General features: G+C 39.4%; 1 protein-coding gene, 1 long non-coding RNA gene and 2 pseudogenes across 6 annotated transcripts in view; 3 read left to right on the forward strand and 1 right to left on the reverse strand.

Annotated features, from left to right (window-relative positions):
• Window positions 1-24776, forward strand: part of MGRN1 (mahogunin ring finger 1) — a 121832-nt gene that overhangs the window by 68222 nt on the left and 28834 nt on the right. For all 5 annotated transcript variants that reach the window (XM_072607915.1, XM_072607897.1, XM_072607887.1 and 2 more), the window contains exons 6-10: window positions 3673-3739; window positions 4884-4933; window positions 8108-8155; window positions 13665-13733; window positions 15052-15211. In XM_072607915.1, coding sequence (XP_072464016.1) covers window positions 3673-3739; window positions 4884-4933; window positions 8108-8155; window positions 13665-13733; window positions 15052-15211 — 394 coding nt within the window. The remainder of the gene's footprint in view (window positions 1-3672; window positions 3740-4883; window positions 4934-8107; window positions 8156-13664; window positions 13734-15051; window positions 15212-24776) is intronic.
• LOC140503730 (elongation factor 1-alpha 1 pseudogene) lies at window positions 1770-3225 on the forward strand (annotated as a pseudogene).
• The window catches only part of LOC140503752 (uncharacterized), a 52724-nt gene continuing 36231 nt past the window's right edge, over window positions 8284-24776 (reverse strand). Inside the window, exons 2-4 of the long non-coding RNA XR_011966861.1 lie at window positions 22705-22853; window positions 9843-9903; window positions 8284-9006 (exon numbers count right to left, since the gene is read on the reverse strand). This is a non-coding gene — a long non-coding RNA (uncharacterized lncRNA). The remainder of the gene's footprint in view (window positions 9007-9842; window positions 9904-22704; window positions 22854-24776) is intronic.
• LOC140503746 (small ubiquitin-related modifier 2 pseudogene) lies at window positions 9001-13157 on the forward strand (annotated as a pseudogene).

The raw sequence follows: 24776 nt of genomic DNA on the forward strand, positions 1-24776 counted from the left end.
ATGAGATCTCCTGAGGTAGCTTGTTTCCATAGTGCCCAACTTCTGTTTTTACAGAAGCGGTTTGGAGGGTATGGCTGTACCTGTATGCTTTTCTTTGTCTACATATTTGTGTACACACAATCTGAAAAGCACTGTATGTTTCTTGCTGTGTATTTTCATTTGTGTAGTCATATTTTTCATAGTTCCGCTCCTACGTTAGATGGTTCTTTTTCTGTCTTCTTTGCCCTGTGTTCTTCTTTAGATTTTTGATTTGTATAATATTTTGGGGTACTGTATTCCATCTGTTGACTACCTGTTATTATTCTGAATGGAATTTATCATACTGTAAGTCATACCTGTTTTTGTTAATACAGCATAGAAATGCTGTGGAGTTATTTCATATCCTTCCACTTTATTAGTGATATTAATCACCTTATTTAGTTTCTTTGTTGATTCCTTGAAGTATTCTGCAGAGAGGGCTAATTTCTTCTTTCTTTTCTATCATTTATGCCTTTAATTTTGTCATATTATTGTCATAAGTGGCATTCTATTGAGCTTATCAGCTCTGGTAAACCGAATTATTATCTTTAAATAGATGACTCCCAGATCTGTATATTCAACTCCCATCCCTCTCCTGAGCTTCAGTCCTGTCTTACCACTTGCTTATTAGACATTTCAGATTGCATGTTCCATGGGCACCTTAAACTCAGCATGTCCCAAATTAAATTCATTGCCTTTCCCTACAAACTCACCCCTTTTCCAAGCTTCCCTATTTCTGTCATAGATACTCCCAGGTTCACCAGCCTTGGTGTCCTCCTCCTCAACTCACCCCACATATCAGGTCAGTTGCACAATTACTCTCGCATCCCCCCCTTCTCTCTACCTGTGTAGTCACCAGCTAGTTCAAGTCACTTTCACAACCTCTTGCCTGGACTGGAAATACTCTCCTTATCAACATCCTGGCACATTTCTTGTTACTTATCTTCATCCTTTACATAGCTGCCATAGTGATCTTCCGAAAGCACAGATTTGGTTATGTCACTCTCCTCAGTAAGCTTTAGTGGTTTCTATTGTCTCTAAGATCAAATATAAATTCCTATTTGACATTTAAAGCTCTTCACAGCCGATCCCCAACCTATTTTTCCAGCATTATTACACAATATTTCTCTTCACACTCACTATGTTCAAAGGAAGCTGACCTTCTCCATATCCCTCCAACACAACACTCCATTTTCCATCTCTGTATCTTTGCAAGAGATGCCCTGATAAAAGATATACTCCTTTAGCGGAAGGTCTATTTCATTTCTGTCTTTGTGTTCCTCGCACTTAGCACAATTCCTGGCACATAGTAGATACTTAATCAATGCTTGTTGATTGACTGACATATCAATTGAGGGTCTAAGCAGTAACTAATAAACCACTTCCTTATCTCGCATGTACTTTTGTATAGTATATCCACTAATGACTTTGTTTTAACCTTACAGTTACTTTTCTTAGATACAGTAATCTCCTTAGGATAGAGACTATATTCCCCATATCCGGTCCACAGTGCCTATTGTAAGAATCTAATAAAATGGTCATTTATCATGATGATAACTTAGGGGATTATCTGGGATTTTGTGTTATTTTTGTTAATGGAGACCAGATTCCTTATTTGATTTGTGTTTCAGAGGTTGTGATAAAATGGAATGGAAATAAAATAAAAATAAAATGGGTAAAATAAAATGGAAATCTTATGTATGTTAAACAGTCCTATTGCCTTTCTGAGCTTTCATTGTAAGAAAGAATCAACTTTTTCGCAACGGGTTTGCCGCCAGAACACAGGTGTTGTGAAAACCATCGCTAAACTTCCACAAAAATGGGCAAGGAAAAGACTCACATTAACATTGTCGTCATTGGACGTGTAGACTCTGGCAAGTCCACCACTACTGGCCACCTCATCTACAAATGTGGTGGAATTGATAAGAGAACTATTGAGAAGTTCAAGAAGGAGGCTACTGAGATGGGAAAGGGCTCCTTTAAATATGCCTGGGTCTTGGATAAACTGAAGGCTGAACGTGAGCGTGGTATCACTATTGATATCTCCCTGTGGAAATTTGAGACCAGCAAGTACTACGTGACCATTATTGATGCTCCAGGACACTGAGATTTCATCAAGAACATGATTACAGGCACATCTCAGGCGGACTGTGCTGTCCTGATTGTTGCTGGTAGTGTTGGTGAATTTGAGGCTGGCTTCTCTTAAGAATGGGCAGACCCATGAACATGCCCTTCTGGCCTACACACTAGGTGTAAAACAACTGAGTGTTGGTGTAAACAGAATGGATTCCACTGAGCCCCCCTACAGCCAGAAGAGATACGAGGAAATTGTCAAGGAAGTCAGTATCTGTATTAAGAAAATTGGCTACAACCCTGATACAGTAGCTTTTGTGCCAATTTCAGGTTGGAATGGTGACAACATGCTGGAGCCTAGCTCTAATATGCCCTGGTTCAAGGGATGGAAAGTCACTCGTAAGGATGGCAATGCTAATGGAACTACACTGCTTGAATCTTTGGATTGCATTCTGCCACCAACTCATCCAACTGATAAGCCCCTTCATCTGCCCCTCCAAGATGTCTACAAGATTGGCGGTATTGGTACTGTACCTGTTGGCTGAGTGGAAACTGGTGTTCTAAAACCAGGCGTGGTTCATCTCAGTCAGTGTTACAACTGAAGTAAAGTCTGTCGAAATGCACCATGAAGCTTTGAGTGAGGTTCTGCCAAGGGATAACGTTGGTTTCAATGTCAAGAACGTGTCTGTCAAAGATGTCCGTCGTGGTAATGTGGCTGGTGATAGCAAGAATGACCCTCCTATGGAAGCAGCTGGTTTCACTGCACAGGTTATTATCCTGAACCATCCAGGCCAAATCAGTGCTGGCTATGCACCTGATCTGGATTGTCACACTGCTCACGTTGCTTGCAGGTTTGCTGAACTGAAGGAGAAGATTGATTGTCATTCTGGTAAGAAGCTGGAAGATGGCCCTAAATTCCTGAAATCTGGTGATGCTGCCATCGTTGACATGGTTCCAGGCAAGCCCATGTGTGTGGAGAGTTTCTCTGATTATCCTCCTCTGGGTCGTTTTGCTGTTCGTGATATGAGGCAGACTGTTGCAGTTGGTGTCATCAAGGCAGTTGACAAGAAGGCTGCTGGAGCTGGCAAGGTCACAAAATATGCCCAGAAGGCTAAATGAATATTCTGTACAGCACCTGCCACCCCAGTCTTAATCAGTGGTGGAAGAACGATCTCAGAACTGTTTGTCTCAATTGGCCATTGAAGTTTAATAGTAAAAGACTGGTTAATGATTATAATGCATCGTAAAAGCTTCAGGAGGAAAGGAATGTTTTTATGGACCATTTGTTTTGTGGCAGTTTTAAGTTATTAGTTTTTAAAATCAGTAAATTTTAAATGGAAACAACTTGACCAAAAATCTGTCACAGAATTTTGAGACCATTAAAGCAGTTTAATGAGAAAAAAAAAAAAAGAATCAGAGTAGCTCAATTCACCCATTTCTTTTACTCAGTTCCCTCTTGCTACATTTCCCTTCTTGTTTTTCTTTCTCCCTTTAAAATAGTGCTGACTTTCTTTTAATTTGGCTAATCTTCCTAGTGGATGGATTGAATCTTGACATGTTTCTCTTTCTTTCTGCCTCTAGTTGAACTTTGATCTGGACCGGGGGATATTCCCAGTAGTGATCCAGGCTGTTGTAGATGAAGGAGATGGTAAGAAATATTTTTAAAAATTCCTTTTCCCTTAAATAAGTTTTCCTTAAATAAGTTTCTTTCTAAGTATAAGCTCCTTAGGAAAGGATTTACTGCTTCAGGTTTCTCTGAAACAGTGATACCTTTTATCCCCAAGGAATCAAAGTGAGTTTTGTAAGCCTCTTTTTATTATTTGTTGCATTAGATTTGTATATTTTTCTTTTTTGTGGACTACTTAATCTATACAGGAAGCTAGTTGAGATAACAAATTTGCATTTTGAAGTTTTAAACTACATTTACCAGACAACCAGAGAGAAAGAAGAGGCAGCATGGCCAAGAAACTTTTCCGGGTTAGATAGTGTGCTGGACATCAAGTTAGGAAGACCTGAGTTCAGGTCCTAAGTCGATGCCCTGTGATTGTGGGCAAATCATGTAATCTCCCAATGTCTCAGGTAACTCTCCAGGACTATGAGATACAGAGCTGGTATTGATCTGCATTAGTAGAAAGAGTTTCTGTATAGAAAGTTTCTTATGCTGATGAAATCACATATCCAAAAAAAAATATCAGATAACATTGTTCCCTTTGGACATTGGTGCATATCAGTTTGGTTTTTTTTTTTTTGACCAATATTTTTGAGGATATTACTGCCTTGTGAATGGGAATCTGAAATGGAGGCAGCAGCAATTCCCCCAAATCTTCGGGTGAGAATCTTGAACCCAGCTTATTAACAGCCTAAGATAGTCCTGTTGTCAATTCTCATCTATGATATTTGGTAAACTGTCTCTGGGCTGAATCCCAGGATCCCATATTCCCTAGCTCCCAGAGTAACAACCATGTATTTGTATCAGCAGGACCTGCCAAAAATTTCCCTTCAAGAGCAGAGTGAGGTAACAAATGTAGTGTAAGCAGCCTTGGAGGAGAGGTGAGGTTTAGTCATTGCAGTCTGGGGAAGGGGTCTCAAATCATGCCTGACTCACAACATGCTCAGTTCCTGGTCTGAGAGCTTGGAAAGTGACAAACCGTAAAAGACGAGGGTGTAGAGAGTGGGAAAGATGGAAGAACAGCCTCTTATGCAATGGGAAACTAATCTGGTACTTGTCCTATTCCTGGATAGGAGAGTTGGAATGATGCCAACTATGACTTCTTTCTTTTTCCTCCTGGTAGTTGTGGAAGTGACTGGTCATGCCCATGTGCTATTAGCTGCTTTTGAGAAGGTAAGTGTAGTCCTATTAACCTTATAATTCCATTGCCCAGGGTTCTTTCAGGAATTTGATATTTGTAAAATTTAAGGAATGACCTTTGGCTAAATTTATAGACAAGTCTGGAGTAGGTGGGCCTGGGGTGAGAGGATAGGCATCTGTGTCAATCAGTAAGCATTTATTAAGCTCCCATCATGGGCTAGGTACTGAGCTAGACACTGGGGAAATAGAGACAAAAGTGATACAGTCTCTCTGCTTTCAAGGAGCTTATATAGGGGAAGATAGCATATACACAGGTAATTTGGGGAGGGGAAGGAGAGGCACTGGAAGCTGATGATATTGGGAAAGGCCTTATGTGGTGAGAGGGGGTATTTGAGCTAAGCTTTGAAGGAAACTATGAAATCTAGAAAGGTGGAGGGGAAGAGAAGCTGCATTCCAAGTGTGCTGGAATATTTTGTGAAGAATAGTGAGAAAACCAGTTTGGTTGGTCCAAATAGTGTGCGAAGGGTAGTGATATATAATAAAAGCTGGAAAGGTAGGTTGGATCCTGGTTGTAAAAAATTTTAAAAACTAAATAAAAGTTTATATTTGATTTTAAAGGCAATAGGGAGCCACTGAAGTTTATTGAGTAGGAGATTGTATGAAAATAAGGAAAATAACTTTGGCAGCTCTGTGGAGGATGGATTGGAGAGGGGAGAGACCTGAGGCATGGAGACAGTGGTCAGAACAAGAGATAATGAAGGCCCAAATTAGAGCGTTAGCCATGAGGGCGATAGAAGGAGATGGATGTGGGAGATATTTCAGAGATAGAGTTCTCAGGGCCTAGCAGCTGATTGGATGTGTGAAGCAAAGGAGAACAGGAAGTCAAGGATGAGGCCCAGGCTGTGAACGATAGTGGTGCCCTAAACAGAAATAGGGAGAATTCAGCAAAGGGCTGGGTTTGGACAGAAATAGAACAGTCTGGGGAAGGGGTTTCAGACCATGCCAGACTCACAACATACTCAGCTCCTGGTCTGGGAGCTTGGAAAGTGACAAACCGTAAAAGACAAGGGTGTAGAGAGTGGGAAAGATGGAAGACATATAGTCTACATATACAGACTACCCTATAGGAATTTAAAATTGAAGGGCATATATATGGGATCACAGAGCCATATGAAAACATGACAGCAGGCCAGGAAGTATTTGCATTTTGTGTATTTTAGATGTGGGAAACCAGAGAAAGGGAGAAAGTTGGGGTAAGTACAAACATAATTAGGAGAGAAATTCATGGAAAGTCATCTTCTGAATTTCATGACTGAACTGAGCATGGTGAAGGAAATATGGTCAGCTTTTATGTTATCCATTTAAAAACACTTTGCATAAGAAATAGATTTTCAGAATTGTTTGAATGATAAGAAAAAAGATACTGGTTAGTATGTTGCAGGTAGGAATGGCATGTGGTCCTGCTTTGGAGAAGCTCAAAGGCATTATTCTTGTTGCAGAGACAATAAGCCAGTCTGAATGAGTAAGAAAGGTGTTTACAGAATATATTTTAAAGGGAATATAGTTTTGTTATTTTTAAGTACTATGCATGCATAAGTATTGGCAGTGACATATAATTTCTACCTTAACTTGGAAAACACTATGTTCTTACATTGTCAGTCCCTTTCGGAACTGTGTTTGCTGTATCACTAGGAATCTCTTCTGTAGTTTGACTTTGCTAATGGCAAATGCTCCCGTTATGCAAGCCAGGTCCCTTTGAGAGAGTTGTAGTTGCTTGGTAACAGAGATGGAATTGCCAGGCATTGTAGGTCATTTTCCATCCATTATTTCCCATCCACCTATTAAGCAAACACAAAACCTAGATAGATCCCTCTTTTTCCTGTGACCCTTCCAGGAACGCTATGATGGGCTCCCTCTGTGTTTGAAATGGGCTACTAAATTGTTAGTATAGCATAGTACCGAGACCTTACACTTCATTTGTGCTTTCACATACACTACTTCCTGTTGATCTTCGTAGCTGCCTTATGGGGAAAGCAAGAAAGATATTATTATCTCCATTTTATAGATGAAGATGCAGGGAATTAAAGATATTAAATGTTTTTGCCCATGGTCACAACTTGGACAGAACTATCACTAGAATCCAGGCCTGCTGAGCCTAGGCCACTGTGTTTTCCTTGTAGCAAATAGCATTTTTTTTCAGTTCTGGGGGCAGACTAGTTTTCATGTCATGCCTCTTCACCTTTTCTCCCTGTGAAAGGAGGATGAAGCTTTACAAGACGTGACTGGGTCCGGATGTTTTTGCTGTTGTTCAGTTGTGTCATGGACCATGCTGTCTGTGGGGTTTTCTTGGCCAACATACTGGAGTGGCTTCCCATTTCTTTCTCCAGTGCATTAAGGCAATCAGAGATATAAGTAACTTGCCCAGGGTCACACAGCTAGTAAGTATCTGAGGCTGGTTGAACTCAGGCCTTCTTGACTTCAGACCCAGCATTCTTTTCATTGAACCATGTAGCTGCCTCAGGAGATTTAGTCTTTGGTAAAGCAAATCCTGGATGCAGGGATAGAACCTTAACCTCCTATACATGTAATTAGTGACTGGACTCACCAGCAAAGTTGGAGGAGCAACTAATAAGTATGTACACTTCCATATTCACTTATCATAGTAGATGAAATACTTCTGACCTTCTCAGGGTTTCTGCATCGTTTTAAAACACAGTAACAGTCTTTTAATTTCAGGGTCTAGTATCTACAGTCCAGTAGCCTTTACTAAGCTCTTAAGTACAGGGTCTCAATCAACTAAAGAAGTTATTGGAGATTTCACGTAATTAGTACCTTGCCTTGTCCTTAAGCCAAATAAAACCTCTGCTTTGCTGGGACTTCCAGAAACAGCCTAATCTCTTTCCATCTTCACTCAGAAGTTTCCTTGTGTTTTTAAGCATCTTTCAGTTGTGTCCCCAGCTTGACTGCGAGTTCCTTAAGGCCTTCTCATTTTTTCTCCCACAGAGCTTAACACTGCCCTTTTACTCAATCTTGATGACTCAGTGACCATTCTTGGTGAATTAGAGAAAAGGCCAAGGATTCTTCTCAGTCATGTTGGGGAAAAAGGAAAAAGATTTGGTCCTTTTCTAAAAACCATCACTAAAAATATGACCATCATTGATCTTGAGTATATTGGTTTGTCATTTACAGATCTTTTCTCCCTTACAGCATGTTGACGGCAGCTTCTCTGTGAAACCTTTAAAACAGAAGCAGATTGTAAGTGTGTTATGTTTTTTTAATGTAAAAATTTTTAAATATTTTAAATATTTTTGATTTTAAAAAAACAGCAATCCGTATTTACTAATGTTCTTGGGTACCAGTACTTTTTTTTTTTTTTGCCTAAATTTCCATAGTGAGTTTATCTTAAATGCCCATAAAAGGCGATGGAGGATACCAGTTCCTCTTCTTTTATTGTTTCTGTTATAGAGTCTCACAAATATAAAACTACGGATCACAGATGTCATGATGTTGCTCACCACAAGCATGTTGCAATTGAGAGTAGAAAAGATGAAATAGTGTGGAAGAAGTGAGTTGCACAATCCCAGTCAAATGGTTCCAAACCCAGCATTTTCCAGAGGAAACTGGACAGTCATCTTTACTAAAGTCAACAATCCCTATAGCACTGGCTTTGTTCTTTAAGTCTGAATTTGTGTTTTCTGTCATTCCTCTGGCAGGTTCTCCTCCCTTGTCTCAGAGGGTTTCCCTTAGGCCAAGAGGGCTGACACAAAACAAGCTCTTTCCGGTGTTGGCCGGATTTAAAGGTCCAAGAAAGAGTTTGTTTAAGTTGAGTCACCTTTGATTCACATAGTTCAGTTTTCACAAATTCAGATGCCACTGAAAAGTGATTTTAACAAAATTGAAACTCTTAATAAAGTAAGCAGAACCAAAACAACTATGACTGTAGCAATATAGATGAAAAGATTACTGAAAATACACCCAAGTCCGAATTTAATGGAACTAACCTGTTTCTTCTTCACAGAGAGGTGGGAGACTTCTAGGGCAGAACATTATCGTCTGACGCAGCCACTGTGTAGAGTATTTTTGCTTAGCTTGTTCTTTGCTGTAAGCTGGATTCAGTTTAGGTGGGGAGGAAAAGTGAGGAGGAAAGTATTTCCAGAAGCCATTGTGATATATAAACAAAATACATCTATAAAATGTATTTTTTTAAAAAAATTATTTGTGACCTAAAACATTCCCAAAGGACTCTTGAGGCAAAATGCCATCCACATTCAGAGAAAGAACTATGGAACTGGAATGCAAAATGAAGCAGACTGTTTTCTCTCGTGTTATGTTTTGTTTGGGTTTTTCTCATGGTTTCTCCCATTTGTTTTAATTCTTCTATGCCACATGACTAATGTGAAAATGTGTTTAATAAGAATGTATGTGTAGAACCCATATAAAATTGCATGCCATCTTGGGGAGGGAGGGGAAAAAAGGGGAAGAAAATTTAAAACTTATAGCAGTGATTGTTGAAAACTGAAAACTAATAAATTAATTAAATTTTAAAAAGTTATTTATGGAAAGGAGCAGGATCTGTGATTTCACCACTAGAGGCAACTTCTGAGGAGGAAACTTCCTCTAATCAAATATATCACAGCTCTGTAAGGATGAATCACTGCCAGAATCTCGAACCCAGGACTTCCTGACTTAGGGCCAGCTCTCTATCTGCTTAGCCACGCTCTTTCTCAATACACTTTTATTTCTTTTTTAAAGCAAATTATAAAAAGTATGCTTCCAGTACTTCCATTTTTAAAACACACTTAATGGCTGGCTTTATTGCATTTGGCAACTGGTTATTTGCAGGAGTCCAGTTTTCCACTATTACTTCAGCTCCAGAATAGTAATGGAAAATTATCATTTTGGAAAAAAAACAAGATGGGGGGTAGGTATCAAAGATACATACCCATCATGCCTGGGAAATGAAGGCTTTGTCTCAGGCACTGAGGTAGAAGATTGCAGAAATTCTGGAAGGCAGAGAAAAAGGAAAAGAAAAATAATGAGTTGCCTCAAGAGAACTTTAAATATTTTAAATTGGAATCTGGCAGTAAGGCTCAGCTAAGATGCAAGTGTCAATTAGAAAGGTCAGGGGAACATGGAACTATAGAAACTTAGTATCAGATTTCAAAAATAATTTTTGAAAGTAGTCATTGTGAAAAATATAAATTAAGGATAATTGGTGAGATATATCATGTATTTAAAATGGGCTTGATATTCTCTTTAAAAATTTTATGGCTACCTTTTGTTTTATTACATCACTGGATTTCCCAGTATTTCCCTCTCCTCTTCCCCATCCAGAGAGTTATGCTCCACAATAAAAAAGAAAAAGAAAGAAAGGGAGGAAAACCAGTTCATCCAAACTAACACATCAGCCAAATCCAATAATGTACGAGTAAATGAAGAACATCATATAAATGCTTACTATGTGGTAATCACTGGAGATACAAATACCAAAGCAAAACAGTCTCTGCCTTAAAGAATTTAATATTCTATTAAGGGACTCAACATATACAAGGGGAGGAGTGCTGTCCAGGGAAGAGTAGTTTCATTTATGGAGTCACAGAGATAGTGAGTGGAATTTATATAGGGAAGTCAATTGATAGTTCGAGTTGTCTATAGAACAACTATAAGGAGCTGTCTGTCCATAAGAAAATGGGCAGTGTACACAGTTAGATGGGATCTCAAACTCTGCTCCACATCTGTAAGTACTCCTCCTCTTAAGACGTGGGGCAGTGCATTCTTCTATCTCTTCTCTGGTGCTAAGCACGGGCACTATACAATTTTCTTAGATTTTGTTTTTGTTCTTTCTGTTTACATTGTTGTAATTGCTCTGCATTTTTTTCTAATTCTGCTTACTTCATTTTGCATCAGTTCATATAACTCTTTCCCATGCCTCCTTATATTCTTTATTCGTTTACATTTCTGTAGCACATTTTTTTAGACATTCCAGTCAATAGACGTGCTCTCTAATTTCTACAGAAAGTGTTATAAAATATTTTGGTGTATATTGGACCTTTCTCTCTATCTTTGACCCCCTTGTTGTATACATATACTTAACTGTGAGATGTCTTGATCAAAAGCTATGACCATTTTTGACACTTATCGTAATTCCAAATTGCTTTCTGGAATGGCTGATACATTTTACAAATGCATTCGGTATATTAGTGTGCCTGTCTTTCTACAACTCTGCCAACATTAACCATTCCCATCTCTTGTCATGTTTGCCAATTTGCTGGCTATGAGGTGAAGCCTCAGAGTTACTTTGGTTTGCATTTCTCTTACTATTAGTCATTTGGATCACTTTTTTATATGTTTTTTAATAATTTGTAATTCTTTTAAGAACTATTCAAATTCTTTGACCTTTTATCCTTTGGAGAATGACTGTATATTTGGCATTTAACTTAGTGGTCTATAAACTGGCAATTGTTTCAAAACAGATAATAAGATATTATCTTACATATTATATAAGAAAGAGCTGATGAAAAAAGTAACAGCTTAGGATCTCATCTATATGCCCTGAAAAGGCCAAGCTAAGAACAGGAAAACTCCTAACTAGATATCATATCTGCTAATGGGAGAAAATATTCTGATGCCTAATAATCAGAGATGTTTATCTTAAGGCAATATTTATAAATTTTGGAGACTATCATTGTTGAACAGAGATGACTCCACAGTGGCCTTTCTATCCACGCAAAAAACATTGGGCTCTTTATAGAAATGAAAATGAGTTTGCATTTGTACTGCCACACTTGGTTCCTCTTAAGACCAAAAATATTCATTCTTGAGGTGGCTAATTAAGTCTGTGGTATGCTCTGTGACTGGGGAATAGAATGAAACTCATTGGGTCATGTAGTAGTTGAACCCAAGACCTTGACTTTATTAGTACTATTTTCTAAATAACTAAGCCAACCTACTGGCCACAGACATGTGTAGCAGAAAAATCAGACACACAGCTTGAAAATTCTTGAGTGTAGCCCAAACAAGATGAAAATGTAATTTGGAAGTGCTTAACAAAATTAACAAAAAATACAATAAAACCTAGAGAATGTTAATGTGTTGTTTTCTAAGTCAATATGCAGCCCACAGGGACCTTCTTCTATTTGACCTTGACCCCATGGCTATATAGCACTAACAAGTCAAAGCTGGATATTTTTTTTCAGTGTGGTATCTTCTGGTCTTAAGTGGATCCATTTCCTAAGTCTAAAGTAGAGGTTCATAACTTAGAGCCCATTACTTTATTTAAAAAAATAGTTCTTCCTCCTCCTCGTCCGCCACCTCCTCCTCCTTCTCCTCCTCCTCACCATCACCACCATCCTCTTCCTCCTGCTCCTGCCACTGCTGCTTCTCCCCCCCCCCACCCACACCCCCGTTCCCTTGGAGAGGACCGTCCTAGTGCCTCTTTTGTGAAGCGGCAGCTGAGGAAACCCCCAGACTCGCCATGGCCGATGAGAAGCCAAAGGAAGGAGTCAAGACTGAAAACAATGACCACGTTAATTTGAAGATGGCAGGGCAAGATGGTTCGGTGGTGCAATCTAAGATGAAGAGGCACACACCACTTAGTAAACTAATGAAAGCCTATTGTGAACAACAGGGTTTGTCCATGAGGCAGGTCAGATTCTGATTTGATGGGCAACCAATCAAGGAAACAGACACACCTGCACAGTTGGAAATGGAGGATGAAGATACAATTGATGTACTCCAGCAACAGGCAGGAGGCACTCACTGAAAGAAGAATCTACAACTGTGCTCCAGAACTGTGCTCCCAAGGAAATCAATACATTCACAATTAGAAAACCAGGATTGGGTTCATCCACATCCTGACTACTGCAGTATAGTTTTCTGTCTTCTTTGATTCCCTTCCCCCATTCCCTTATTGTACATAAAGTCACTGGTGTATGTGCACAGGCATAATGCGTTGTTTTTGTTTTTTTAACTAAATGGCCGATGGTATGTTTTGATCAACATCAAATGGAGATGGGGAAGGGAAAAAAACAAACTGGTTCTGTGAAAATATCCCTTTTCTCCATTAGTGGCATGCTCATTCAACTTTTATCTTTATATTCCAGTAAGTTATTTTGCTCTCACTGTTTAACAACAAAAAAAACCTACAAAAAAATCCTTGCATACCTTGTTTGATTGGATAATTTCAATGTTTTTCTTTTATCATTGTAAAACCAAGGACGATTTTATAACTTTTTTGTAGCTGTTACATGTAGGGCAATCTCTGTCTCTCAGTTGGGATAAATTACTATAAAGAAATTGATCCTAGATAGTTTTCCCTTTAAGTCAAACATCTTGTTGTTTAAATAAACTTGTTTAAAATTAAAAAAAGATAGATAAGTAATTCAATGTAATTAATTTCTTTTATAATCCTATGTATTTTATTTTATTCTTTTAAAAGCATTATTTTGACAGAGTTCTTAAGCTTTTAGACTGCCACTTGGGTTCATGACACAAAAAAGGTTTAGAGCCCCTCCCCTATGTGCATGTGCATGCGTATTAAGCTAGCTAATCACAATTCCCCAAGTGTGCCCTTTACAACACCATAGGGGCTAAGGCTGGAGCTTATTATCTTTCCTTTCTATTGCCGTTCATTCCTAGATGTTTCAGTTTCTCATTTATCTAGGTGTAGGATCAACACCTAATGTCAGTTGATACATTGGGAAGCTCTCTATAATCACCCTTTCCTCTGCTATAGAAACAAATGATCTTGTGTTTTGTTTTCCAGGTGGATCGAGTCAGCTACCTCCTCCAGGAAATCTATGGTATTGAAAACAAAAACAACCAGGAAACCAAGGTAGGTTCATGAGTTAACAACTGTTTATGGAACACTACTTGTAATGAGGTTTTGAGGGATGAGATTTATTTGAGGGAGAAGAAATTGTAATATTAATAACAGGATCTTGTCTTTTTGCTTGTACATGGAGGTTCCGGTAGCTCTTGTGTCTGTATAACACAATTGCTCCAAGGTTAACTCACTTTTCTGTTGCTGTCTTAGCCTCTCAAGGAAAGCAGAAATTTCTTTCTGTATGGACTGAGTGCCTACTGAATATCCTAGGCCTTTTTATTTTCTGTCCTACCTGAGACATAAATAGGTAATATAGCAGTAAAGCTTTCTGAGATCCAACTGAGTAATCTTGAACGAATCACTTCTTTCCTCAGCCTAATGAGGCTTCGCCATCATATAAGAAGGTTTTATGCCATGTCTCTACCATTCAGGGGTATGCCTAGGGTGAGAAAATGTCTGTAGAAGGCTTTGAGTTCCCCTAAGATGTTTTTTAGTAAGTGGGAACCTTGCAATAACCAATCTCTCCACAAAACAGAATTTAGTACAAAACAGATCTATATTTGACCCCATCCATGGGGCCAAGAGGGTGTCATTATAAGGTAGTATAACCCATGAAGTGGCCCTGCAGGCCACCATGACATAAAGCACAGCATAAGAGTGAGTTACCAGTGTCTAGAAACATTGTGCAGTGTCTCCAGAAAGTCACTGTTACGCTTTGTATGAGGACTTGCTTTGTGTGTTTCCTCCCACAGTCTTTACTTTCCCTTCTTCTCGGGGAGATAGAGAGTGTCAAGATGATGGAAGTTTTTACACTCCTCAATGAACCTGGTCTTCCTGGCCAGGGCTCAGTGTTTCTCATGCTGAGGTCCACTTGATGGAATGGCAAGAACAGCGCTTCCATGTTGGAGTCCAGGGTCGAGGGTCCTCCTTGTCCTGGGTTAATGATGACTCATTTGTCATTAATATGGTGGCTTGGTTTTGCCATTTCAGCAAAGAAGATTGAAATAATGAGAGTTTTAATAGACTATATCAGGTTTCAGCCAGGAGAATTGACAGATAATTCATATTTCACATTTTAAACACCCAGCTTCAACCTTTTGTTCAGGCTTGAATTGTTCATAATTTGTCTTGCACAAAGTAAATAAGAACTGACAGCTTGGTTTGTTGGCTACACAACTGCTGCAGACAGGAAAAGTTTGCGCTAATTGGGGAGGACCTGCCTTCTCTATGGTTCTTTTCTACTTCTTGCATCCTATTCATCTGCTGCTTCCTGTTTACCCATGGAATCTTGTGAGAATCTAACTTGGAAATTATTTGTTGTTACAAGCCCTCTGATGATGAAAACAGCGACAACAGCAATGAATGTGTTGTGTGCCTATCTGACCTGCGAGACACTCTGATCCTTCCCTGCCGACACCTTTGCCTTTGTAACTCATGCGCTGATACCCTGCGCTATCAAGCAAATAACTGCCCCATCTGCAGGCTACGTGAGTATTCTGGGAACGTGTGATCTCCATTTTCTACTGGGACCCAAAAGCTAATTCTCAAAGAAACAAGGATAACTAGTTGTGCCATTGTACCTAGGCAAGGCTGCCCCGTGCTTGATCTGTATGTATGGTTTTCTTTTTCTTTTTGTTTTCAGTTTTTATTCATATCTGCATTTTTATGTTGCTATAGATCCTAGGTGTGTGGGAGAGAGCAGGGGACAACATCACTGTGCCTTTAGGTCAGTGATGAATCGAGAAGGATAGGTTTCTACTTCAAGTGTATTTCTCTTACATTTGCCACTAAGAATGTAGTGCTCCAGTCTTGAACATTGTATACGTAAATATTAGTCCTGATGCCACCATTGCCATGCCTTGTGAATTTGAACAAGTCTCATCTGTAAACACTTCCCTCATCCTTATGGGATATATCCTGTGTCTTGGGCAGCCCTTCCCAGTTTCCTCTAACAGCAAACAGGGAGGTCATTGTAGGAGTGACTTACCTTGTAAAACTTTGCAAAAAAAAAAAAAATTTCCCCACTCTCATCTGTAAACACATGAAAATAAGGGAGTAAGCCAGTGGGGTAAGGTTCAGCCTCACTGCTTCTCAGCTTTTCATAACCCTGCCCTTCCACTGTCCTAAAGAACCTTCTGCTCTGTTATCTTTCTGTCATTCTCATCCTAGTTCCCCACGATCCTAGGAAACCCTGCCTTCCTTTTCTGCTTCAGCTCTCTGCCAGTAATAAGAGAGTCTGATTCTTCCTTATGAAAAACTATAAATGAATTTATCAGGCTCAGAGCTTATTCCGAGGGCACAGCTGTGGATGTCAAGCCTCCAGGCAAAGCAGATAATCTGGGATAAAGGCTGAGTCACCAGACTAGGTGTAGGAACACAAATCACGATTCAAGGAAAACTAGAGGCAGAAGATTGAGATGAACAGTCGGAGGCACAAGTTGGATATAAGCTATATGGAGACTCTCCCAGAAGAATGAAGCTCCTCGCTGCAGTCTGTTACTTTCTTCTCTGCCAAGTCCCTGCATGCCCGGTGGATAAGGAACTGAAACTGAGCCGGATTGGCCTGGCCTCAGGAGATCCAGAGTTCCTGCTCATAACCCTGTCCTAGCCACAATAAGGCAGTTACTGCTTTTCTGCTTTCTCTTTCCATCTTGGCTCACAGTTGCCTTCTGTAGTTTAGAATTTATGTATTTCTCATTAAGACTTTTTTGGCTTCATGTATCTCTCACTTGTAGTTGAACACCTTACATCTTGCCTTCTGTGTGTTTGTGTGTGTGTGTGTGTGTGTGTGTGTGTGTGTGTGTGTATGTGTGTATAAAAATATATCCTCAAGACTATCAAGCTTGAGCTCCCCTAAGGGTTCACTTTGACATGTCCCTCCAATTTCCTCCATGACTCAAAATATTCCTCCTCTTCAAAATTAACTCTTCTAGATGAGGGCTTCTTCCACTTGTTCCACTCTTGATCCCTTTTCACATTACCCCTTTTGACATTTTGACAGTGTTCCTTGGCATTGCGTGGCCTGAGGGCATGTGCAGTGCAGAGTGTGCATGCTTTGTGTTCAGAACCAAGGCTGTAGTGAAGTTGTTCAGTACACCATGGGCAGGCACTTCCAGAAACATCTCGGATTCATTACACATTTGATTTTTAATTAATTTTTGGTCCGTGTGCATTCAGAAACCTGTTACTGTGGCCAGATTTTTTTCAACCTCTGGTTTAAAAAGTGCTGTCCTAGTCTAGATCACATCCCTCCTTGCCTCAGGAAGGACTTGGCTACCATAGGAATCCCTTCTTGTTCTTCACATCTCTCCATTTACTTATTACTTCCCTTTGGCATTTGAATATTCCCAAGAAAACTTCTGCTTCACTTCTTTCCCACTTCCAGTTACCCATGTGTTTGTCCTTTCTTCCCCCTTCATGGACAGACTTCTGTGGTGAATCACTGACATTCCTTGCCTCATTTTTTTAAAACCACTTATTTCCTCCTTAGCCATACTTGTCAAGCTGGAAAAACTGTTTTAAGGTAACTAGTAATGAACTAGAGATCTTACCACATAAATAAGAGGCAAATTAAAGATTTTTGAGACTTAGTAGGGTTAGATCCTTGACTGAGATATAATTCTGGAAGGCAGTACCTTATGAAAAAGACACAGGGTAGGTAAGGGGGGGAAGGGAAGACTAGAGTAGAATTGTTTATGAATAAATGATTTTAGAGGACGGAGGAGGAAACATGCCCTTCCCTCTCTGAAAAGAAGGAGCAGACTTTTGGTCCAGAATGAGGCATCTATTTTTAGACATGGCCAGGGTGTTGACTGACTTCTTGAATGTTGTTCTTTGTCATGAAGGAGAGTTTTGTTGAGCAGTGGAAGTGGGAAGTGATAGCAATATTCACAAAGGGAAGAGACCATCAGTAAAACACTTTTTAAAAGATATATGAGGGAACCTAGATGTCTGATGGGGGAAATATGGTATAACGCATTTGGCTGGAGATCAGTGGAGACAGAGAAAGGAGCAATACTTTAATTGGCATATACTACAAACCACTTGGACGGAGAAAATTTGGTTATTTGGACATCTGCTTGAGTGCTTTCTCTGACACAAGCAGAATAGCTAATAATTCCTTAACTCACCTTAATGATAATTTTGTCATTCTGAAGATGGATGGAACAATCAGGGATCTTGATCTTCTAATCTGGATTTGATTGGGAGAAAGGAGGGTCAAGGAAGGAATGCTCAACTCTTTTTTTGCTTTTCTTTAAAGAAGAAGAAAATGGAGTCTGAAAACTATGGGTCAGTAAATTTTAATGCCTGCAGAATTCTAAAACATTTATTAGAAGCATGATTATCTAACATCTAGAAAAGGAAGTGGTGATAATAGACACATTCATGGCTTTATCAAGAAGAGGTAAATTTTACTTCCTTTTTTTTGACAGGATTACCATGCTGGTAGATTAGGAGAATTCTGCAGCAAAAGTTGACATAGAATTGATTTTTTTTTTTTATTTTGGGTGGAGAAAAGATCATAGTGGTGGTTTTTAACAGTCATCCTGATGAATATCTGGTCACTGGATTCAGATGGCCCTGAAGGAGAAGTGAGGCTGGTGACCTGCACAGCCCTCCCTCACTCAAAACAAAGTCAAGTGCAAGTCATGTCATCATTTCTCTGATGGCGTGGTCTTCTTTGGCAACAAAGGACGAACACAATTGCTTCCCAACAATACCGCTTCAGTAGAATTTGTCCTTATACCAAAAAGAACAGTTAAAGAAAATAAAACAAGACATAAACAGTACCTGGCAGTGTATGCTGCTAACCGTATGTGTGGTTTTCTCCGTCAAGAAGAGGGAAGTAAGTTTCCTTATCAGTCCTCCAGCATCAGGATTGTATCCCCATCGTACTGACATGAATTCCGTTATCGTTTAGCGGTGTTTTCTTTTACGTTATTGTTGTCGTCGTTTATATTTTCCTCTTGGTTCTGTTTTCTTCACTCTGCATCAGTTTACAGGTTTATCCAATTTCTCTGATATCCTCACATTCATCATTTCTGAGAACTCACTCATTTCCCATTGCTTCTGCTCTGCATTCTTCAGTGGATGGGCATCCACTTGGTTTTAAATTTTTTTGGCTACCCTAAAAATGCTGCTTTGAATACGCTGTTATATGTAGGACCTTTCCCACTATGTTGAACTTATTTGAGATATATATACCCAGGAGCGATTTACCAAGATTTTCAGTAAAGTTGTTGACAAATTCTGTAATGCTGTTCTTGAGGACAGTAGAGATGTGGGCTAGATAACAGTGAAATTAGGTAGATTCAGCACTGGTTGGATGGTCAGACCCCCTGAGGAGTGATTAATCATTTATGTCTACTTTAGCAGATGGTCTCCAGTGAATTATTCCAGGGACCTGTGTACATGGCCTTCCGCTGTTGAACTTTTTTATCATTGACATGGATAAAAAGTTAGATGGCCTGCTCATCAAATTTGCAGATGACACAAAGCTTTTAGGGATCTCTAATATGCTAGATAACAATCCCATTTCAAAATGATTTTGACAGGCTGTAGAACACTGGGCCAAATCTAATAAGATGCCATATAAAGGGGACAAATATAAAATCTTACATTTGGGTTTAAAAAAAAAATAACCTTGACAACTCACACAGTTTCTGCCTCCCATCACTATGTTGCTGCCCTGGCTTTCTCTCATGGTTGAAATGATCTCCATCCATACCTCTGCTTCTTGGAATCCCTGATAGCTTTCAGGAGTCAGCTCAAACACCACCTACAACAGGTGATACCCCTAGTTGCTAGTGACTTTTATACCAAGGTTACCTTGTATTTTATGTCTTACATATGCCTAAGTATGTCTATGTTTTCTCCCCTGTTAAACTGTATTGTCAGCCCTTAGCCTGGTATCTGGCCTATAGTAGGTGCTTAATAAGTATTTCTTGATTGATTGATCATTTAATTCTTATATAGGGGAGATATGACTAGACTGCTGTTTGTTAAAAGATCTGAGCATTTTAATAAACTGTACAGTTAGGAGGCATTAGCAGTGAGGTATGGTAGCCAAAAAAGCCAGTGCACTATTAGGCTACATGAAAGGCCTCGTATACAGGGCTAGGGAGCTGATAGTGTCTCAGTTCTTTACCCTGGTCAGACCCTGATCATAGTCATACAGCCACTTCTGGGGACCACATTTGAGGAAGAACATGGTTGATCTGGGAATTGTCCTGAGAAGGACATGAGGATGGGGAAGAACCTCAAATTAATGCCTCATAGGATTAGGTTGAAGTAGTTATGAGTATTTACCCTGGAAAAGAGAAGAAAAAGGGTGTGTTATACAGTGGGGGAAAAGTACTGTATCCAGAATCGGAGGACTTAGGTTCAAGTCAAGACTATTCCATTTATGTGTGTATGATATTAGTCAAGTCACCTAACCCTTCTGCACCTCCGTTTTATTGTCTGTAAAATGAAGATACTGAACGAGGCAACCTTTGAAGTCCTTTCTAGTTCTAACTCTATAATCTTATGAATTAGGGGGGGCATGATCTCAAATCTAATGTCTTTTTCACAGTCATCATCCTTCTTGATATTTTCTTCCTCTAGTTTCTGTGGCTCTCCTCCTACTTCTCTGCTTATTCCTCAGTCTCCTTTGCTGTATATTCATCTAAGAGATCCCTCAGGATTTGTTCTGGGTCCTCTTCTCTTTTTTCTATGCTATTTTGTTTGGTGATCTCATCAGCTCCCATGTATTCAGTTATCATCTCTTTGCTGATGATTCTCAGATCTACTTATCCAGCCCTGTTCTCTCTGCTTTCAGTCTTGCATCTCCAACTACCTGTTGGACATCTTCAGCTCAGCATGTCCAGAACTGAATTCATTGTCTTTCTCCTGATCCCTCTCCTCTTCTGAACTCCATTATTACTTTTGGGATACTACTCTCCTCCCCATCACCTAGCTCACAACCTAGATCATCATTAGCTCCTCACTCTCACCCCTCATCCAATTTGTTGCCAAGCTCTGTTGGTTTTACCTTTATAGCATCTCTTGCATATGCCTCCTCTCTTCTGACACTGCTGCCACCGTGATGCAGGTCCCCATCACCTCACACCTGAACTATTGCAGTGGCCTGTTGATCTGCCTGTTATAAGTCTCTCCTTACTACACTGTTCCCATCAGCTATCAAAGTGATCTTGTTAAAGCACAAGGCTGACCATGTCATCTTTCCCTACCCACAGTCAGGAAACTCCAGTGGTTCCGTATTGCCTCCAAGAACAAATATAAAATCCTCTGTTTGGCATTCAAAGTCCTTTCCCTCCCTTTCCTACATTTCTAGTTTTAGAGTTCCTCACCCAGTTTGATCCAGTGACACTGGCTTCCTTGTTGTTCCTGGAATGACTCTAAGTCTCCTGACTCCGCGTATATTCATTAGGTTTCTTCCATTCATTGACCTTTCTCATGTCCATCTCCTGGCTTCCCTGGCTTCCTTCAGGTCCCAGCTGAAACCCCACCTTTTACAGAAGTTTTATACCCTTACTCTATTCTGTTGCCTATTTAAAACTTGCCCATTGTATAGCTGGTTTGTAGGTAGTTGTTTGTATTTTCGACTTGTTAACCTTCTTAATCTGTGAGCTCCTTCGAGAGTGGGACTGTCTTTGCCTTTGTGCCCCTGACATTTAGCACAGTACCCGATACGTAGTAGGTGCTTAATAACTGTTTATTGACTGGCTTTTGAAATATTTGAAGGTTGCCACATGAAAGAAGCATCATACCTGTTACGCGTGGCCCAGGTGCAGAAATAGAAACTACACGTAGAGAAGTTTGCTTAGAGGCAAAAAGGAACAACTTTCCCATTTCTGTTGAGGATGCCAACATTTTTCCAGTCACCCAGGTTCTTCCTTTCACTTTCACTCACTCTTTATCTCCAGTCAGTTGCCAAATCTTGTTGCTTTTACCACAAGATATCTCACATCCCTCCTTTTCTCTCTACTTACCTAAGCATCCTGGAATAGGCTCTCATCATCTTTCAACAGGTCTATTGCAACAGCCTTTCATCTCTAATGAGTTCTTCACATAACTACTAATTTGGTATTTCTAAAGCACCAAATCCTGCTCAAGAAGCTCCTATGGCTCCCTTTTGTCTCTGATCTAAAATCTGATTGACAGTCTAACTCCAGTACAGATTTCTAGACTTGTTGCAAAATGCTGTCCTTCAAAGACCCTACATTTCAGCCTCACTTGGCCCTCTTGCTGTTCCCCATACACGTTTTCCCATCTCAATTTGATTTTTTCACTTTCCTGCTTTGATCAATGGCAGACTTGTCTCCCAGGGTCTACTTATCTATAAGCTAGTTCTGTAAGAATTTTAATATGGCTATTATTAATAGTATGCCCCAATATAAGCTTTCCTGATGCAAGTATAGAGCCAGCTTTAACAACTAAGGCAATGTCTGAAAAGAATAACAAGACAGCCCCCCAAGGGGGGCTGATGGATTGTTTCCCTGCAGCCAGGTGAATCAGGAAATGGGCTTCCACCTGGGGTCACCTCTGCTATAACTCACTGCATCTTATGTAGGCTGGTCACAGCTTCTCCTGACTGGTTAATATAAGAACAACAAGATTGATTAATCATGCCACAAGCCCTTCCCTGAGTTGTAGTAAAAATATCTAAAGCCATGCTGTTTTACGAAGCGAAGTAGCTAAGAGCTACTGAACCTACCTCAATCTGCAGCAAGAAGATGGACTCATTTGTGGCTTGAGCCAACTTCTCAGTTTCAGATGAGAGATTTAAACTACTTGAAGGACTCACCAAAGACTAACTTGAGAGGGGAGATTTACATGTCACTGTGGTAACCAAGAAAACTCAGCAAACGTAAATATGAAACAAAAAGCCAAAGTGATACAATAATGACCATCAATATTAACTAACATCAAGTCTTCTTATATCCTAGTAACCTACTCCCCAAATCCATTTACTCACCACATCCCATATGTCATACATAGACTTCTGGTCCCGGGAAACATCTTCTCTTGAACATTCTGGAATAAGCCTCGTTCTCAGAGTAACTCTGAAGCAGGCTCCTCCTAAATAGATTTGCTTCTCAGGTTCCAAGTCACTTACAGCAAATCCTAGGTAATTTTGTTAAAATCTGTCAGTAATAAGACTCAGTGCAGTTCAGGACAATCTCTAAATTTGATTTCCAATAATCAACCCATGTGGTGAGAACCAGCTCAAGCCTTGTGGTTTTGATACAGCTATACATTCTCCTGATACTTCAGAGAATTTCAGTTTCTATCTTTACCTAAACCTATACCTAATATGAAAACTGCTATTGACAAACTGAAGGAAAAATTTTTAAAAGTGTTTATGAGGGTCTGACTTACAAAATGGGTCCTTATAGTTCTTAAAATTATCAAGCAGATACTTCAGACAAGAAAACAATTTCACCCTATTCACAATTAGCAGTGCAGTTTTACATGTAGAGTCCTTAATCCAATTTTTAAAATTTATAATCCAAATAGAAACATTTGGAAACCAATTATATATATTTCTATATCCTAGTTCTTAGAGAAAACAGATTCTGCTGCTTTTTAAAATTTTACTATCCCATTTAACTAGAAAACTTTTCTATTACATCTTGCTCTACAAATCCTTTCTCTAATGTCCCTCTTAGGAGGGGAGGATATTACCCTTATTTCATAACAAAGGTATGCAAACCAAAGAATTCATTTATTGAGTTGCTTAGGATATGAAATTACCTACTAATTCTGACTGAAAACAGAGATCTTACATACTTGTAGTCTATTATAGTAACTTAGAGATGTGTCAGCATTAATCTTTTAATGAATAGTTTTAGTATTGAAACAATAAAACTTTTGTGGTTCAGCTGCCTGGAATATGGAAATTTGCTGTGAAAGAAGAAGCAGGAATGTGGTTGTCACTGCATTAAGACTAGTTTTCAAGGCTAAGCCTAGGGGCACAGAATGACTCCACATAAAATGTCAGTTGTGTAAGGTGGTTGTCATTATTTGGAACAGTCATGTAGCAAAATTTTACAGTATTCACAAGGTATTATAACCAGGCTCAGAATTAACCAACTAAGAAACATTCCTGTTCAAAAAGGAAATAATACCATGGGGAAACAAATAGAGGCAAGAGGATCCTAGCTCTGGCCATGCCAGGGTCATCCCCTCCACTTTTCCTAGGGACAAACATCTGCCTATGGCAGTTCTCAGATCACACTCCTTTGAGCAACAGCACCATTCTCAAAGGGCGGGTTACTGACTTCATGATCATGCACACATTTGTATCTGAATTCAAAACTCAGATTTTATCAAATTACAATCCCAAGATTTTTGTCTCAAATGGCAAGTTTCACTAATCACAGCTTAGGGCTAGATATTGTTTCTCCCATATTGTTTCAATAGCAGTTAGCAATAAAAAAAAAAATTGACCAGGCCTTTCACAATGAAACCACTCAGCATCCTTTTATTTTTCTTGTTCTTCTTCCAGAGTTAAAACTCATGCTAGCATAAAAAAAATCAATATTTAGAAATCAAGAAAATAATTGCATCCTGGAATTCTACAGGATATACAGTTGTATATGTGGGATTATGCAGTTGTTCGCTCAAGGAAAAAAACCACTGGCTGATAAAAATCTCCAAGCTAACAAATATCCATTTCTTAAGACATTGTATATTAACCCCCTAAGACAAAAGTGACGCTTTAAGACTGGAGTCTATTAAGACTAAGTTGGCCTAAGATGTTACTTCAGTATATACTATTCTGGGTATTATATCATAATTTTCATAATCACAAATCATCAAATGACTTCAATACTATGAACAAACTTATGAGCCCTCGCTCTTCCTTTGGCAAGGGGTGTTTATAAAGAAGAGGGGATCCTGTTTTCTCATTAAACCCATTTATTTTTTTGGAGTTTCACAACATTTAGCAAGTTCTTTCACAGGATTGATAAGAGTTTATGACCTTGCCCAAGCAGATGGTTCCAAAGAACCTGGCAAGTTTACAAATAAGGAGATTTTACAAGG

This window comes from Notamacropus eugenii, chromosome 1 (genome assembly GCF_028372415.1).
Source record: "Notamacropus eugenii isolate mMacEug1 chromosome 1, mMacEug1.pri_v2, whole genome shotgun sequence".
Taxonomy (NCBI): Eukaryota; Metazoa; Chordata; class Mammalia; order Diprotodontia; family Macropodidae; genus Notamacropus; species Notamacropus eugenii.